We start from the raw sequence: 19,090 nt of genomic DNA, 5'->3' as shown, positions 1-19,090 counted from the left end.
GCAGTATTTTGAAGCAATTGAAATAAACAATGAAAAGTGAGAGCCAGTTTTGCTGAGTATAATTGGTGGAAAAATATACAGTTTGATTGGAAGTTTGACTGTTCCAACCAAACTAACCGAAATCAGCTTTGCTAATACCATGAATGTAACACAGGAGCATTTAGTACTGAAACCATTATTGATTGAAAAATGCTTTAGGTTTCATAAATGGAATCAAAAGAAAGGGGAGTCCAGTTCAGCTTGTGTGGCTGAATTGAAGAGATTGTCTGAGAATTGTTAGTTCAGAGATAGGCTTAAAGATGCACTGTGAGATCGTTTATTTTGTGGAATTTTACAAGAAAGCATCCAAAAATGGCTCTTAACTGAAGCACAACTCACATTTTAAAGAGCAGTTGAAATCACTATATTAATGGAAACGGCAACCCGAGATGCAATTGAGTTGCAGTCAGGAATGAAAGTGAGCGTGAACAAATTTGCAATGTCTAAACAGAAATTAGCCTGGCCAAACAAATTGTGTTACCATTGTGCCAGGGGCTCACATACACCAGACCAATGCAGATTTAAAGGCAAACTTGCATAAAATGTAACTAAGTAGGACACATAAAAAGAGCATACTGGGCAAACAAAAATAAACAGACTGCACAGGGAAGAGAAAAAGATAAAAAACAGTCACTGCAGTTTCAAAAGGAGCAGTAATCTGCATATTGTTGATGAAAAATCTGATTATGATAGAGTCATGTAGGGACTGCGTAGCCTTAAGATTTACAATATGAAAACTAACAAGAGACAAGCAATATGGTTTATACAAGAAGTAAACTGCAAATTAATTAAAAAGGAATTGGACAATGGCTCAGCTGTTTCAGTCATTTCACGAAATGAGTTTGAATGGCATTTCAAAGATACTGAAATGAAGCCTGCAGATATCCAACTTAGGACTTATACTGAAGAAAAGATAACTCGTGTGAATGACATTCTTAACAGTGAAATACAACAACCAACAAACTACATTGGGCTTGTATGTGGTAAAAACAGGAAGGCATCATTGTGGCATCGTGATTGGCTGAAACAACTACAACGTGATTGGAGAGCCATCCACCATTTTCATGCCACATCCCCTGCAACAGAGTTAGCAGAAAGTGAATTAAGAAAGGTATAGATGACGCCATAGCAGTGTTCAAGGATGGCATTGGAAAACTCAAACATATCAAGGATAGAATAGTGTGAAATGAAGATGCTACACCCAAGTTTTACAAATCCGTCCTGTTCCTTTTACTACCCGCAATAAAGTGGCCAGTGAGCTAGATTGCATGGAGTTTTTAAAGAATTCTTTCCAGGGTAGAATGGAGCCCATTTGCAACACCTTGGTCCTAGTAGCCAAGAAGGATGGGCCTGTAAGGATCTGTGGGAATTTTAAGGTCATCCTTTTAGTCGACATGGATAGGTTTTTTCCATTGAGAGTATGGGAGATTCAAACAAGAGGACATGAATTGAGAATTAAGGGACAAAAGTTTAAGGGTAGCACGAGGGGGAATTTCTTTACTCAGAGAGTGGTAGCTGTGTGGAACGAGCTTCCAGTAGAAGTGGTAGGGGCAGGTTTGATATTGGCATTTAAAGTAAAATTGGATAGGTATATGGACAGGATAGGAATGGAGGGTTATGGGCTGAGTGCGGGTCAGTGGGACTAGGTGAGAGTAAGCATTCGGCATGGACTAGAAGGGCTGAGATGGCCTGTTTCTGTGCTGTAATTGTTATATGATTATATGGTTATATCATCAACCCAGTACTGAAAATAGATCAATACCCTCTGTGAAGAATAAAGGATATCTTTGCAAACCTTTCTGGAGGGAAAAACTTCAGCAAAGTTGAGTTAACTGAGGCCTAACTGCAGATGGAGACGGAAGAAGAGTCCAAAGTGTTTCTCATCATAAGCACTCATGAAGGGTTTTATTGCTATAACAGACTTATTTTTGGAGTAGCATCTACACCTGCACTGTGGCAGAAAGCTATGGACCAGGTGCAGCAACACTGCCCAGGCACTCAGTGTTACCTGGATGACATCATTGTTACCAGTGATGATGACATGGAATGTCTCCAAATTATCAAGGCAGTGTTAAAAACATTTGAAGATTATCGGCTCAGAACACAATTTGACAAGTGCGAATTCTTTAAACAAAGCATCACTTACTATGGTCACACTATTGATACATAAAGGATTAAGCAAGTGTGCTGAGAAAATTCAAGCAGTGGTAGATGCCCCAAGGCCAGAGGATGTGTCACAGTTGCTGTCCTTTTTAGAATTTGTCAATTACCATAGCAGGTTCCTGCTAATCCTGGCCACTGTGCTCCACCCCTTGAATTTATTACTATAGAGCAGAAAGAAATGGCAATGGACAAAGCAGTGTGAGGTAGCTTTCCTCACATCAAGGACCAAGGAAATGGTGATGTCAGACACTGTACTCACAGATTATGATCCACAATATCTTGTGAGTTTGCCTGTGACACCTCACCTTATGGTATAGTCCTTGTGGACAGTCATGTCACGTGTAACGAGTGATGGAAGTGAACATCTGATACCCTTTACATCATGTCCCTTACTACTGCAGAGAAAAATTATGCACAGATTGACAGAGAGGCCTTGAGTCTGGTCTGGGGTGTAAAACGTTTCAATCAGTATTTGTATGGGAGAGGAGTTTACCCTCATTACTGATTGTCAACCACTGGAGTTCTTATTCAAGCCACAGAATAATGTTCCATTAGTGTTCCATGGGCTCTGCTTCTTGGAGGACACAGCTAAAATATAAAATTCAAGAGGACAGCTAATCATGGAAATGCTGTTGGATTGTCCTGTTTAATCTTGGAAAAGAAAATACCTGAAAAGTTGACAAAAGAGGACATTCCTCTTGACGTATTCTCCCTAATGCAAATTGAAAGCCCCATTATGGCAGGCGTGATCCAAAAAGATAACCAGAAAAGAGCCCCAACTATCTCAGGTCTACATGGTAACCCAAAATGGGTGGAATATGCAGCAGAAATATCAGTTCCCCCATTTTTACCAGCTTGCCATGCACTGTTGGGCTGCCAATACATCCAGAAAATGTCAAGAGCAGCACCTCTCTATCCTTGGGAATGCCCTGCATTGCCCTGGTAGACAATTCATGTAGAGTTTTCCAGATCATTCAATGGCACAAATTTCTTGGTAGTAGTGGATGCAGCTACAAATTGGCCCGAAGTATAGCCTCCACTACAGCCTCACACACAGTTGATGTGTTGAAACACCTCTTTGCAAGGACTAGAGTTGCTGAACACTTAGCCAGTGACCATGGACCACAGTTTGTGGTGGAACAGTTTCAGTCATTCCTGAGCATTAATGGAATAAGACACAGCACATCTGGACCGTATCACTCACAAATGGCTTGGTGGAAAGGTTTGTCCAGAGCCCAAAGAACTCACTGTGAGCAATGTCAGCAGAACACACCACACTGACACTGAATCAGAAGCTCACTAATTTCCTTCTTGCATATTACAATGCAGCATATTTCACAACCAACAACTCACCAACCATGCTGTTCCTGGCTCATCCCTTGCACTCACACTTGGCTCTCCTTAAACCCAACCTCAGAAGGAGTATGCTGGACAAACAGCTGAGCCAAACTGAGAGCTCCTCAAACAAGGAGGTTCAATGTTTCACTACAGAGGTGATCAAAAGTGGGCACTTGGGGAGATTAGGGACCACGGAGACCACTCTTACACCACGGAGATTGCGTCTGATGTAATCTGGTGATGACATGTCAATCAGTTGAGAAGTATACAAAGGTATACATATAAGATGACTAGAGAGCAATACATTACATATTTGAGTTGAGATACATTCTATATTGAGTTGGAGTTTATAAGTATGCAGGGTGGAGTGTTGTGTATTTAATAGTTAAGTAATATTGGAAATATATTGTTTGATTAATTGTTCTTAGTGTATTTACATAATTCATTATGGGTTATATGTAAAAGTATGTGAATGGCATACATCATTATGTCTCCATGTCATATATATGCACTCAATATAGTAAAACTAAGTACACACGCATCTCCTGGCTCCCGTGTTCTTCTTTCAATTAGTTTTGGAATTACAAAACACTCCATTCATTTTTTTTCTTTCAACTTGTTTATGATGCTCTGTTCTAACACAGATTAATCTCTCCATTTTGGATACAGGATTTCTCTTGTACCTGGTAATGTAGCCTCTGGCTGAAGCCTGCAGCAGTATGATTGTTCTCCGGAGTTCTGTATAACGTTTCCTGGCAAAGAAACCACGGGCATAGCGTTGCAGAGTTAGAGAGGCAATAAGCATGAGGCCGTCCCGTTTACTGTCTAGAGTGTGGTACAAGTTCTCCTTGATAAATATCTGAAACACATCCAGATGGCAGTTTGTCACTCTTGTATTGATAGATGTACGGCTTTGTAAAATTTTATTTTACCTCGCCACCCTTTCCTGTTTAAATGCTAATTTAAGTTTTCAATGGCAGTATTTACAAAAACGTAAATGCTTACCAACTTTTGGATTAGATCAAAATTATTAATTCCTTGATCTTCAGGATCACAAAAGAAGAACGGTCCCTTAGTTAGGTGAAAAATTATGTTCTTATTCCCACTGACATCATCACAACAGCATCAAAATGTTTACTGAATTTGTACCTTGTTTTGACCACACACCTTGTTTACTGAATTTGTACCTTGTTTTGGCCTCTGGAACTATATGTGAGTGAGACTCTATATATGGAACTAAACTCCACTGAAAAATGCGTGTTTCATATGCCTATGCAGTGCATTTAAATAAATGCACTACATTGGAGTGGTATTGGCATCCACACCCATTTATCCACCAGTATAGCCCAGTTTACAATCACGATCGAGAAGCACACGTTCTCCTCCCCTTTGGCTGCAGGACAAACAATTGTGAGTAGGGCAGCAACATGCGCCTGTGGAATGATCACATTAATGGGAAGACTCTACCTCCGGCGACTGATCAGTAAGGTGCTGGATGTTACGGAATGCTGCGGTCCGCCGTGTTCAGTGAGTCTCCAGTTAGGTGGATACTCTCATCACGGACCATCCATTGGTTTTGCTGACAGTTATTTGGAGGAGAAACACAAAAGGCAGCCTCCACGGAAAGGACAACACAGGTACGTGTTTGCAAACATGAGGAAGTCTGTAGATGCTGGAAGTGCAAAACCACACCCACACACACAAAATGCTGGAGGAACTCAGCAGGCCAGGCAACATCTATGGAAAAGAGTAACCAGTCGATGTTCTGGGTACACGTTGACACATTTATCATGTCTGGAAGGCCAGAAAGGCTGGGAATTGGTAGGGAACACACTACCTTTGTACTTCTCCAACCTTCTGCAAAACCACTAATGGAGCCAAGAGCCCATCTTTGGCATGGGGGGGGGGGTGAATTTCTCCGATGTAGTAGTTGTTACAGCAGGTTTTAACCTCCATGGAAGCACAAATGAAGCCTATCCAAACTCTATGTATGTCCCAGTGGAAGCTAAGTACACTCGTATCTTGGTGCTAGTCAGCTGCAGACAGCTACTATCAGACGTTTGTAATCAAATAGAGGCATGGGTTTGGAGACACAGAGAACAGTGGTACATTTCCAGACGTCTGTAAGGCAGCCAATGCCTAACCCTATTGGAATGGAAGTAGTTGCATAATACAAAAATTACATACTACCATAATCTTTTCTACTGTTTTAGGATTTTTATACATCCATATCCATGAACTAAATTCCAGTGATAATCTCTCTGTGGAACTATATCCCATGTAAGAAACATTAATTTTTGGGAATTATACTTTTATATCATACTTTCTTGTATATTTTTTGGACAAAAGTCAGAAGGAGTTCTTGGATTTTATTTGCATCAATGGCAGGTTATGTTTTGGAGGTCACTACATTATGTGTGGTCAAAATTCAGTCAAAGATCTGGGATCTCAGAAGCAAAGTGGAGAGACACAAGGAAAATATGCGCAGAAATGCTGGAAGAACTCAACAGGTCAGGCAGCATCTATGGAAGGAGATCAATAGTCGGCATTTCAGGCTGAGACCCTCCATAGATGCTACCTGACCTGCTGAATTCCTCCAGCACTTTGTGTGTGCTGCTCAAGAATTCCAGCATCTGCAGAATCTCTTGCGAGACACAAGGGGAAGTAATTTGGCCCAGAGAAGGATGCACGTTGTTTTACCAGGTTCCAGCACAGTCTTGATGGGACAATAGCTTCCTCCTGTACTGTAATAATTATTTAATGCTATACTCCAATGAAATTCTGTAGAAACACTGCTGTGAAAATCAGTGGCTTCATTAGGAGGGAAAACTAGCTTCAACTGGTTTTGGTCTATGGAGAAAAATCCCTCAGCAATCAATATTTTAAGAAAACTAAAATGAAATGACGGATTTTCTGCAGGAAAGGCAATGTAAAATAATATGCCAATGCACTTAAGTTTGCTCAGTAGTGAACTTGTGACCCAACCTTGCTAAGTCCGATGCTGTACATTCCCCTGCTGACTGGAACAATTTGTTTCAAAATGGCAACACAGTTTTCACCATCTGCCTTTATTTGATTTGTTAGTCCCAATAAGATTTTGTACCTGCAAGAAAAAAATAGCAATATTAACAGTACTCATTTTTCACAGCGGCTGTATGCCAAATTAAAATTCTGTCAACAGAGGATGCTTTAAAATGCAGGCCACTTGGTCTTTGATTGGTTTGGTATCCACTTAAATTTCTTCTCTATCATTACAGATTTCTCAATTCTTTTATCCCCTGTTCTTATTTAGAAAGAAAGACTTGGATTTAAGTAACAATCTTGTGCTGCTTCAGAGATTACCTCTCTTCCATACTAAGATCAGAACTGAGGGTATTTAATGATTGGGCAACATTCAGTTCTGTTCACAACCTCTCAAATAATGAAGTGAACTCATATTGAACACAGCAAAAGGAAGCATCGCTCATACAGGCGTTTGTATAAAATTTGTGCCAAGAAGTGCCCAATGAAACACAGCCCAACCACCAAAATTCACCAGCATTATAAAATATATTGTTTATTAATATATGTAAGGTTTGTATTTGTAGCACATAATTAACTATGGACTATGTATATGTTGCATTGTTATGATTGAATGGACTAGATTTTGTCTGTGAGGAGTGACACAGCTAAGAAATGTTCTTTGCTTTCCTGTACATCATCTTGTTTGAGAAATCAATTCATGAATTTAACTTGCAGATGCTGAAAAATCTGAGATGAAAACAGAAAGTGCTGGAAACACATAGACTGTCTGTCAAAAGAGAAATCAAGCTAATTTTTCCTATCAGAGATCTTTCTCTTCTAGGAAAACTAACTCTGAAGAGGCTCTCAGCTCTCCACTACAACTTCTGTCTACTTCTTCTGCTTTGTTTATCCCGAACTTCTCTTTTCTTCCAATTCTTTCCCTTCTATTCTGAGTTTGAACAAAAGTCATGAGTTCTGACAAATGGTCTCTTACCTGAAACATCAACTCTTTCCACAAGGTGCTGAGAATTTTCAATATTTCTTGTTTTTATTTATATTAATGCAACTTACTGGTGGTCCTGAAGCATTATTACAGGGAGATGTCATCCACCATCTCCAAAAGGTACCGTGGAAACTCACCAAGGTGACAAGCAGCACCTTCCAAACTGTGATTTCCAGCACCCAGAAGCACAGGAGCAGCGGTTGTATGGCAATGCCGAATGCATGTTTCCTTCTAGTCGCATGCTACCCTGACTCACAATTACATTGCAGTTCACACAAAGTGCTGGAGGAACTCAGTAGGCCAGGCAGCCTCTATGGAAAAGGATTCAGTCGATGTTTTGGGCTGCGACGCTTCATCAGGAGTCCTGCTGTAGGGTCTTGGCTGGATTGCCAACATCTGCAGATTTTCTCTTGTTTATACTGCAGTTCCTTCATTTTTGCTGGATCTAAATCTTGGATCATCCTATCACTAGCATTGCGAGAATACCTTAACCAGATGGATTGGAGCAGATCAAGAGGGTAGCTTTACATTATCTTTACAAGGACAATGAAGGAAGAACAATCATTATCAATCTACCCCTCCACCTTTAACACGTATTGTATTCCAAGCATGCAATCTAACCAATGATTGACCTCATATTCTCCACCTGTGCACTTTGGACTGAGATTTTTAATTGGGTGTATTATTAAAATTTACAATGACTACACATGGCACTAAAAACACCATACACTCATTTTGCTTAATTATCAAGAAAAACTTATTAAATCCCATTTATATTAATTCATATTCACACCACCAAGAGAAGTAATCAGCTAATCGCTGAGGCCTTCCAAGTGCTAACTGTTTTACTGGCACTGGCCTTCATATTATGGAAGTCTAATAGAAACATGAAAATGGACACAATTTAGATACAGGATCTCTGAGTGCAGATGGACCCCATACAAACCTCTTGATGAAATTATCAAAAGTAATCCTCACAGGATAGCCCTCCTTACGGATCCGGATCGTCTCCAGAATCCCAGAATATCGCAACTGTGTGCTTACAACATCAACCTCAAAGAGTTCAGGCTCCTGTGGAAAGAAAGTTTTCAACATCAGTTTCTCACACACCTTCCATGCACATCCAGTCTTAAAAAATTGTCTTCTGACTGGGAGGACACCCCGTGGTGGTCTTCAGCCTGTTGCCCAAGTATTGCTTGGTGCCACAGCACCTTCCCTACACAGTTAACATTCAATGAGGATCTTCCCATCTATTAAACCCTCTAATACTCGAAGATTCAAAGTACATGTTGTGGTGAACTATGTGCCTGTCGGGACACGCCCCTGCTGACTGCTCCTGTGGCTCCTCCCACAGGCCCCCTGTATAAAGGAGACCTGCGGCCTGAAGATCGGCCTCAGTCTCCAGGACCTTGTATGATAGACACTCACTCCTGGTTCCTTCTTCCAGTCAATAAAAGCCGATATCTCGCCTACGTCTCAGTGTGAGTTATTGATGGTGCATCAATTTTATTGACTGGAAGTTTTAAAACATGGAACCGGTTTTGCGTCCGGACCGGTTGGATTTGGACCCTCAAGACCCTGACGCAGCTCTCGCTTTTGAACACTGGCTTGCATGCTTCCAATCGTACTTGGCGGAGCTTCGTGCGACTGAACCCGCCGTTATGCACAGAATCCTACTCTCGAGGGTCTCCTCCAAAGTTTACTCCTTTATCCGGGACCTGCCGACCTACGAAGGGGCACTGGACGCCCTCAAACGACAGTACCTGCGGCCGGTGAACACCGTCTACGCAAGACATCGTTTAGCTACCCGGCAACAGCGGCCTGGCGAATCGTGCGCTGAGTTTCTCCGAGCACTACAGACACTCGTCCGAGCTTGTGACTGCAAGACGCTCATGGCAGAACAGCATGCGGAGCTGCTGGTGCGAGACGCCTTTGTGACGGGACTGAGGTCAGTGTACATGCGCCAGCGGCTGCTGGAGAACTCGGATCTTACCTTAAGCTCGGCGATAGAGAAGGCCAACGCTCTAGAAGCTGCGCGGCATAACGCCGACGCTGTCCAGTCGCGCGATTCCCCGCCGGTTTCGTGGACGCCTCAGACCCCGCCACCGCCGGCTCCCGGGAGCGAATTCGCCAACGCCGCCGCCAGTCGCCATTCCACGAGCTCCCCGACCCAGACCACGGCTGTGGCCCGTAAGAAACTCGTGCTTTGTTATTTCTGTGGCCAAAAGAAACATCCTCGACGACACCGTCCAGCGCGAGAAGCGACCTGCTCCAGCTGCGGAAAGCGGGGCCACTTCGCCAAGGTCTGTAAGACTCAACCTCGAGCGGAGTGCAGCGCTGCGGGTGAAACGTGGGGGCCGCCATCTTGCATGCCGGGATGTGGGCGGCCATCTTTGTCGACGTCAGCACGCCCCGCCCCCGATCCTCGGATGCTGACCGGGTACCCCGGATGTGAGCGGCCATCTTTGTCGACGTCAGCATGCCCCGCCCCCGACCCTCCGATGCTGACCGGGTACCCCGACGGCGATCCAACTCTGGCCACTGTGACTCTCGACCAAAGCGCCCCACACCAGCTTGCAAGGTCCATGATGGACATCCAGGTGGAGGGGCATTGGACTGGATGTCTGTTTGACACGGGCAGCACTGGGAGTTTTATTCACCCGGACACAGTGCAACGCTGTGGACTTGCTACGCGGCCGGTCAGTCGGAGGTTCCATTTGGCCTCTGGGTCGCAGTCCGCAGACATCCGGGCGGGTTGTGTAGCGACTTTGGTGGTGCAAGGCACAGAATATCGGGACTTTGAACTGCTGGTCATGCCTAATCTGTGTGCACCTGTGCTATTGGGGCTGGACTTCCAGAGCCATCTCGAAAGTGTGACTATGGTATACGACGGGCCCCTCCCACCACTCACTGTCAAGAATCCTCAGTTTTGTGGGACTTCTTCACATACCCCGCTACTGACCACACACACACACGGACACACACATCCCATCCAGAACCAGGCCAACAGCTGCGCTACCGACACTTGCAGCCTCTCCACTCTCAAGATCCCTCCCCCACCGCTGTTCGCCAACCTGACCCCCGACTGTAAACCTGTGGCAACCAAAAGCAGGAGGTACAGCGCGGGGGACCGGGCCTTCATTCAGTCGGAGGTGCAGCGGCTGCTCAGGGAGGGGATCATTGAGCCGAGCACAAGCCCTTGGAGGGCCCAGGTGGTTGTTGTTCGGACTGGGCAGAAAAATAGGATGGTGGTGGACTATAGTCAAACCATCAATAGGTTTACGCAGCTTGACGCATACCCCCTACCCCGCATCGCGGATATGGTCAACCAGATTGCTCAGTATAAGGTGTACTCGACAATAGATCTGAAATCCGCTTATTACCAGCTCCCCATCTGCCCAGAGGACCGCCCCTACACCGCCTTCGAGGCGGGCGGCCGGCTCTATCACTTCCTGCGCGTCCCTTTCGGTGTCACGAATGGTGTCTCTGTCTTCCAGAGGGAAATGGACCGGATGGTGGACCAGTACCAACTGCGGGCCACATTTCCCTATCTGGATAACATCACCATCTGTGGTCATGACAGGCCAGATCACGACGCCAACCTCCAACGGTTTCTCCAAGTGGCCGCAGCTCTGAACCTTACTTATAACAGGGACAAGTGTGTTTTTGGTACCACCCGCCTTGCTATACTTGGGTATGTCGTGGAAAACGGGGTTATTGGGCCTGATCCCGAACGTATGCGCCCCCTGTTAGAGCTCCCTCTTCCCACCACTCTCAAGGCCCTCAGACGGTGCCTGGGGTTTTTTTCCTATTACGCCCAATGGGTCCCCCATTACGCAGACAAGGCTCGCCCCCTGGTCAAGTCTACCTCGTTTCCCCTCTCTGCTGAGGCCTGCGCGGCCTTCAACTGCATTAAAGCGGACATTGCCAAAGCTACGATGCATGCAGTGGACGAGACCGCTCCCTTCCAAGTGGAGTGTGATGCCTCCGATTTCGCTCTGGCTGCTACCCTTAATCAGGAAGGCAGACCAGTAGCATTCTTTTCTCGCACCCTCCAAGGCTCTGAAATTCAGCACTCCGCGGTGGAGAAAGAAGCCCAGGCCATAGTGGAGGCTGTTAGGCACTGGAGGCACTATCTTGCTGGCAAAAGATTCACTGTGCTGACCGACCAGCGCTCGGTTGCGTTCCTGTTCAGCAACCAACAGCGGGGCAAGATCAAAAATGATAAGATTTTGCGGTGGAGGATAGAACTCTCCACCTACACCTATGATATCCTGTACCGGCCTGGCAGACTCAATGAGCCCCCTGATGCCCTATCCCGGGGAACATGTGCTAGCACACAGCTCGACCAGCTGTACGCCCTTCATGCACAACTTTGCCATCCGGGGGTCACCCGATTTTACCATTTTGTGAAAGCTCGGAACCTGCCGTACTCCCTGGAGGACATCAGGACGATGACCAGGGACTGCCAAATTTGTGCCGAGTGCAAACCGCACTTCTACTGTCCTGACACGGCACAACTTGTCAAGGCCACCCGCCCTTTTGAACGCCTGAGTGTTGACTTTAAGGGCCCCCTTCCCTCCACTGACCGCAATGTCTATTTTCTCAGTGTTATTGACGAGTTCTCACGGTTCCCCTTTGCCATCCCCTGCCCCGACACCACTGCCACGTCCGTCATAAAAGCCCTGCGCCAGCTCTTCACTCTGTTCGGGTATCCCTGCTATATCCACAGTGATAGAGGGTCCTCCTTTATGAGTGAGGAGCTGCGCCAGTACTTGCTAGCTAGGGGCATTGCTACCAGTCGGACCACGAGTTATAATCCCCGGGGTAATGGCCAGGTAGAGCGGGAGAATGCCACAGTGTGGAAGGCCACACTTTTAGCCCTTAAGTCCAAAGGGTTGCCGGTCTCTCGATGGCAGGAGGTCCTCCCTGAGGCACTGCACTCTATCCGCTCTCTGTTATGTACGTCCACCAATGCCACCCCTCACGAACGCCTATTCTCTTTTCCCAGGAAGTCTGTCACTGGGACCACCCTACCAGTTTGGCTGACGTCCCCAGGGCCAGTGCTGCTCCGGAAACATGTGAGGAGCAATAAATACTCCCCGCTGGTGGAGAGGGTTCACCTTCTCCATGCGAACCCCCAGTATGCTTACGTGGTCTTACCTGATGGGCGGGAGGACACGGTCTCCATCCGCGACCTGGCACCCGCAGGTGCAGCAGACCACTACCCTGAAGGCTCTCCGGTAACTGTGAACCCTGCACCAGAGGTGACACCGTACTCACCAGGCCCTACACAGACTCCTCACGACACTTGTATACCGGGCATTTCGTACGCATTTATACCAGGCGCCTCGCACATGCATGAGGGATCACCGGCACCTAGTGGGCAAGAACACGCGCAACCCCCATCCCCTGTGCAATCGCCAATGTTGCCGGCACCTATGCGGTCACAGCCGGTGCTACGTAGATCGCAGCGACAGATTCGACCGCCTGATCGGCTTGACTTGTAAGAACCTTCGCTACATGAGGACTTTTTCAAACGAAGGGGGGGTGAATGTGGTGAACTATGTGCCTGTCGGGACACGCCCCTGCTGACTGCTCCTGTGGCTCCTCCCACAGGCCCCCTGTATAAAGGAGACCTGCGGCCTGAAGATCGGCCTCAGTCTCCAGGACCTTGTATGATAGACACTCACTCCTGGTTCCTTCTTCCAGTCAATAAAAGCCGATATCTCGCCTACGTCTCAGTGTGAGTTATTGATGGTGCATCACATGTATTATCAAAGTATGTATGCAGTATACAACCCTGAGATTTGTCTTCCCACAGACAGCCACGAAACAAAGAACACCGTGGAACCAGTGAAAAAGAAAAACATCAAATCTCCAACGTGCAAAAAAAATAGAACAAATCATGTAAATGGCGAAAACAAGAGTGGAAAACACAGAATACAAAACACTGAATCAGAAGATATCGAAAGAGTTCAGGCACCTTCAGTCCAACCCAACGCCGCTATCTGAAGGCCACAGTGCCAATCTGCCAGCCAGATCAAAATCGCTCAAAACAGCAACAACAAAACCAGAAATTAGAAACACGTCACAACGTGACACACAGAGTCCAATCCTGAAACTGTATCGATTAAACCTTGCCTAATACCCAGGACTCCAGCAGCATTGAGTGAGAGGGAGACGGTGAGAGAGAAAAGAGAGAGAGAGAGAGAGAGAGAGAGTAAGAAAAAGAGAGAGAAAAAAAGAGAGGGAGAGAGAGAGAGAGAGAGATTGAGATTTAATTAAGGTTTAATTGACACAGGTGCACAGCACTGAACACCCTACCACCCCTACCCTCACTGACCCCCAACCCTTTTCAATGCCTTAATCAGCAGGATCAGCGAGAAATGGAGTCGATTGTGGAGCCTTCAGAATTCTTGGCCTCCAGGCTGCATGCTTCGCTTGAAACCTCGCCAAACTCCGGAGACAGCAAAGTGTCAGATCACTCAATCCGCCAAAAAAACACATCACCATAGTGTAGATCACAGGCTCCAACAGAAGCAGAACCATATTTGAAAGAAAAAGATGAAGTAAACAAAGTGAAAGTAGTAGTTTTGTGAACCATCTGAGGATGTTACCCTTGGTCGTGTTGCTCACTGGCGCCATCTACTGAGACAAACAAGGACATTGAACAAAAATGGAATAGTCCACAAGGTTCTTTGCCAGCTGGTCATTCATTTTAACAATCTTTTTCTGCTTTTAACAATATCTTCATTGTGCTGAATTTTAAGTGACCTGTCTCAATGCTAACATCGTCCATCACAAGATCTCAAACTACACTGCCACTTGCAGTGGCTTCTGAATTCTTTGCAATGCAGATTTTTAAGATGCCCGAATTTGTATTGAAAAATATAGAACAGAAACGACTGCAACAGGCAAGGCAGGAAAGGACCGCAATCTCCTAACGTGATTCTGACAAAAATGCATGTATTTCTCTATTTTGTTGAACCTCCCTAGGCTGCATCATGGTCTGGTATGGAAATTCAAATGCGCAGGAAAGTAGAGAACCCAATACAATATATCAATGGCACCTCGCTACCCACCAATAGTAGTGTCTACATGAGACACTTCCTCAAGAAGACAACATCGATCATCAGAGATCCCCACCACCCAGGCCATGCCATCTTCTCATAGCTACCATCAGACAAAAGGAACAGAAGTCTAAAGTCCCATCCTATTAAGATCAAAACCAGATACTTCCTTTCAACTCTTTAGTTTTTGAACAGACTTGCACACCCCTAATTATGAACTCAATATAGCAACCCTATGACCACTTTGTACTATATGGTGGACTTTGCAATTTTTCCTTATTTATGTCCTTTCTAGTAATAATATTTGTATTATTTCTGCTTAATTGCTGTTTTTCTCATGAATATTGTGCTTTTGCTGCTCTGTACCAGTGGTGCTGCTGCAAGTAAGTTTTTCATCGCACCTCTGCACTCAAGTACTTGTACAGATGACAGTAAACTCAACCTGGACTTTACCCAGACATGTACGGCTTATTTTACTGCCTGTACATATCTACTCGAACCTATGTCTTTTTATCTAGGAGGTTACAGTCACACAAGGTGGAAGCAGGCTATTTGGCGCACCCTGCCCAGGCTGACTCACAGACATCCATCCATATTAGTTCCGTCTTTCCGCATTTGGCCTCTATGCACAGGTGATTTACTCTAAGTACTCGGCTTACACTTCCTGAATGTTGTCAGTGACTTTGCCTCCATCACTTTCTCCTCGGTGTGTCCCAGGTACTCACCACGCTCTGAGTGAGAAAGGTTCTCTTCAGATCCCCTCTAAGTCTCTGACTCCTTTCACTTAAATCTCCGTCCTCCAGTGTTATCATCAATACATTTAGTTACCTCCTCAAAATTTTTAATCAGACGTGATCTACTTTTTACAACTCTATGCTGGCTACCTCAAATCAAAGCCTGCCTTTCCAATCTTCTGCCAATTTCCAACATACTGCCTAATTCACTAATCTCATAAAATTAACACTTATATCATTTTTATTCGTGCTGGTGTGGTGCAGTGTAGGATTTGATCTCCTGGTTTAGCATTCTCCTAAATGACATTGGCAGAAGTCGACCAAAGAAAAAGTCACAGTGAATTAAAATGCCCTCAGACCCAATGATTCTACTGCAAAACTAAAATACAGAGGGATGCTGGAAGTACTCAGAAAGTCAGGCAGCATTTGTGGAGAGATTTAGTGTCAGAGCTTACAGAAAGTAATTTGCCTGATATGATCTCCCAGTTTTCCGTTTGACTTTTGCTGTCTGATCTGCTAAGTAACTCCAGCCTTGTTTATTTTTAATTCCAAACAAGAGAGAATCTGCAGATGTTGGAAATCCAAGCACCAGTCAACCTTTCAGGCCGAGACTCATCAGTCTCGATGAAGAGTTTTGGCACAAAACTTCGACTCTACTCTTTTCCGTTGATGCTGCCTGGCCTGCTGAGTTCCTCCAACATTTTATGTGTGTTGCTTTATTTTCAATTCATTACTTTTATTAATTCAATTAAAACACCCTTAAGATACAATTTCACCTGTTCCCAAATAGTTGAAAAGGTCTTTATCTCTACATTAATGCACTCCAGACACGAAGGTCAACACCTAAGCTCCTGAGTTCGGCTTACCTTTTTGTTATTTGGCTTGATGCAACGTACAAACAAAGGATTGCAACTGAAAAATTGGAAGTGTTATATTAATTATTAACAGTTTATCAAATCAGCGATGCACCCTGCAAAAATATCAAAGGTTTCACATTTATAATGTAGCTTAGCTGATCTCAGAAATGGTTTAGAACATTTACCAAATGATTGATGAACACACAGAGGTAATGTGTGTGGTGGTGGGGTGTTGCGGGGGGACAGTATGTTCATCTGTTTTGGTCTTTGCTTTAAATCGCCTGATCCCAATCTGGGGTCCAGGGACCCTTTGGTTCTTGGTATTGGTTCATGGCAGAAGGTGGTTGGAAACTCTTGGTTTACTTTTGGCCAGGACTCAGGATTTTTTTTTTTGGGTTTTCTTCAAACACACTAGGGGATATTTACTGTCCACCAGAGCCAGAGAAAAGCCAATAAATGTTAGATTAGGGTCTATGGCTGGGTTCGGATTATATGCTGAGGGCTGTTTCTAGAATGGGGAAGGGAAGTACAATTTTAATATTCCAAACTGACCTTTCCATCTTCTCCACAAGTTCCATCAGAGACTGCTGGAATTTGGCTGCCACGGTGGGAGCATACCTTCGGCTGATGGTACTGTTCTTAGGTGATGTCATCTTCATGGCTTGTCCCATGAAAAGGCTGGTCAGAATCTAGCAAGCAAAGGAAATGCATTCTGTCATTAAATTATTTCTGTTGTTAAATTTGACAGTCCATAAAGGTTCGGTGGTGGACTAGAATTAGGAGTGAGGAATGGTTTGGGGTGTGGGGAAGACTAGGCTAAGAGTTAGGATTTGGGTTGAGATAGGGTAACATTAACACTTAGAGTTTGGTCTGAAAGCAAGAGGGAAATTGCTCTTCTTTTGATGGTATTGTCATCTTTATTTCACTAGTAACTGTTTAGTTAATGTTTCCCGACATCTACCTTCACTTGCCATCTTCCATCTCGGCTAAAGATTTTTTAGAGTTGTTTATGGCACATACCAGCTTTTCATATGAATATATATGTATTTGAAAGAACAGTGGCGCTTAAGCACAAGGATAAAAGTATTTAAGGGTGAAGTTTTGGGGTTAGAGGCTAATAGTTAGATATAATAGCTTAATGTTAGGGTTAGTTCTTTGATAGGCTGAGGCTGGGGTTAGAAATAGAGCAATACAATAGGATTGCACTGGGTTTAGGAATAACATTAGGATTAATGTAGGTCAGGGAGTGATGCATGGTGTTGAGCAGTTTCTCTCCAGGAATTATATCAGCTGATTAGTGTTATGGAACATCACAAAGTAATTTCAGATGAAGGGGACCATTCAGTACTCAAGTTTATTTCTTCAGTGTGAACCCAAGTATTCCCATCATAGAGAACAATTGGTTCCTGTATGGACAATGTATTGACTGGCTGCATCATGGCCTGGCGTTCGAATGGAAACACACCAGTGCGTTCGAATGGAAAATCCTACTAAAGGTAGTAGATCCAGCCTAGTAAATCACGGGTAAAGGCCTTCCAACTATTAAGCACATCTACATGAAATGTTGTCATAGAAAAGCAGCATCCATCATCAAAGATCCTCACCATCCAGGTCTTGCTATCTTCTCACTGCTGCCATCAGTTAGAAGGTATAAGAGCCTCAGGACTTGCACCACCACGTTCAAGAACAGTTACTACCCCTCACCCATCAGGCTCTTGAACAAAGGGATTAGTTAGACTCACTGGACAACCCAGGCTTGTCAATACATGACACATCTCCTAAAAGTTAATTTTCACGTGTCAATTAGGCAGGAACCCTCAGATAATTAAACATCTCTGTCATGATTCAGAACAAAGAATTTCAGCAATAGCTGTTAAAGGCCAACATAACCAATGGATTGAGTTGAAGCTGTCAAATAAATAAAATCTCCCAACTCACTTTTATTTTGCTGTTCACAAACAATTCTATGACATCCTGTCGAACCTGATCATGATTTTTCTCCACAAACTTCTGGACCTGTTAAAAAGGAACGGGAATGAAATAGAGCCCTAGTCAAACCTCTTACAAAATAAGGAATGATGAAGTAAGGGACTGCTAGTCCAGAAGCTTTTTAATGTGAAATGTATACGCTAAGTGGTCCCTATAGTGTTATTTTATCTCTCAACATAAAGATTCTCCCCCCTCCCTACTCTTTCCTGATCTGTTTACACCATTCCAGGTCTATTACATTATATCTCAGAATGGTATGGCATAAACAAGTGGCTATTCAGCCCATCATGCCCCATGCTAGCTCTTTGATAGAGATATCTAAAGTGGTACACTTCCAATAATCTTTCAATTCCCTTTTGAATTTAACTGTTGGATTTGCTTTTGTCACATACATGCAGTGCATTTGCATTATAATGTGCTGTGTAAAAGATATGTCTTTGTGTTCTCACCTGCACTTTTGCCAATCACCTTAAATCTTTGTCTTTGGTTCCTGACCACCATCACTCACTCCACTACACCTCCTCCCCATCCCACTCCCCCCACCATCTGGACACTGGAAACATTTTCTCCTTATTTATGCTATCAAAACCATTCATGATCTTCAATCCTTCTATCAAATCTCTTAATCTTCACCGGTCTAAGGACAACCATCTCAGATTTACGAGTCTTTCCACATAACTGAAGGCATCCATTTTGCAACAATTCCAGCAAATTGTCTCTGATTATCTTCCCTAGAGTCCCCCAACTTGAATAAAATTCCTAAAAAATGTTCCTTAAAGTTTAGCATAACTTCTTTGTTTTAGTAAAGTGTGCTTCTGCTAATAAAGCCAAGGTGCCTTTTAAAAGCTTTTCTCCTTGTTCAAAGTTTTGTCTACATACACACTCCCCAAC

At 44.3% G+C, this 19,090-nt stretch overlaps 1 protein-coding gene across 1 annotated transcript in view; it reads right to left on the bottom strand.

Annotated features, from left to right (window-relative positions):
* Nucleotides 1-19,090, bottom strand: part of myo15aa (myosin XVAa) — a 285,041-nt gene that overhangs the window by 140,487 nt on the left and 125,464 nt on the right. The window contains exons 19-24 of the mRNA XM_059979671.1: nt 18,149-18,226; nt 16,763-16,899; nt 16,220-16,265; nt 8,493-8,617; nt 6,526-6,643; nt 4,224-4,399 (exon numbers count right to left, since the gene is read on the bottom strand). Of these exons, the coding sequence (XP_059835654.1) occupies nt 4,224-4,399; nt 6,526-6,643; nt 8,493-8,617; nt 16,220-16,265; nt 16,763-16,899; nt 18,149-18,226 (680 nt within the window). The remainder of the gene's footprint in view (nt 1-4,223; nt 4,400-6,525; nt 6,644-8,492; nt 8,618-16,219; nt 16,266-16,762; nt 16,900-18,148; nt 18,227-19,090) is intronic.

Source organism: Hypanus sabinus, chromosome 9 (genome assembly GCF_030144855.1).
Source record: "Hypanus sabinus isolate sHypSab1 chromosome 9, sHypSab1.hap1, whole genome shotgun sequence".
Lineage (NCBI taxonomy): Eukaryota > Metazoa > Chordata > Chondrichthyes > Myliobatiformes > Dasyatidae > Hypanus > Hypanus sabinus.
This window is presented reverse-complemented; position numbering and strand designations above follow the sequence as displayed.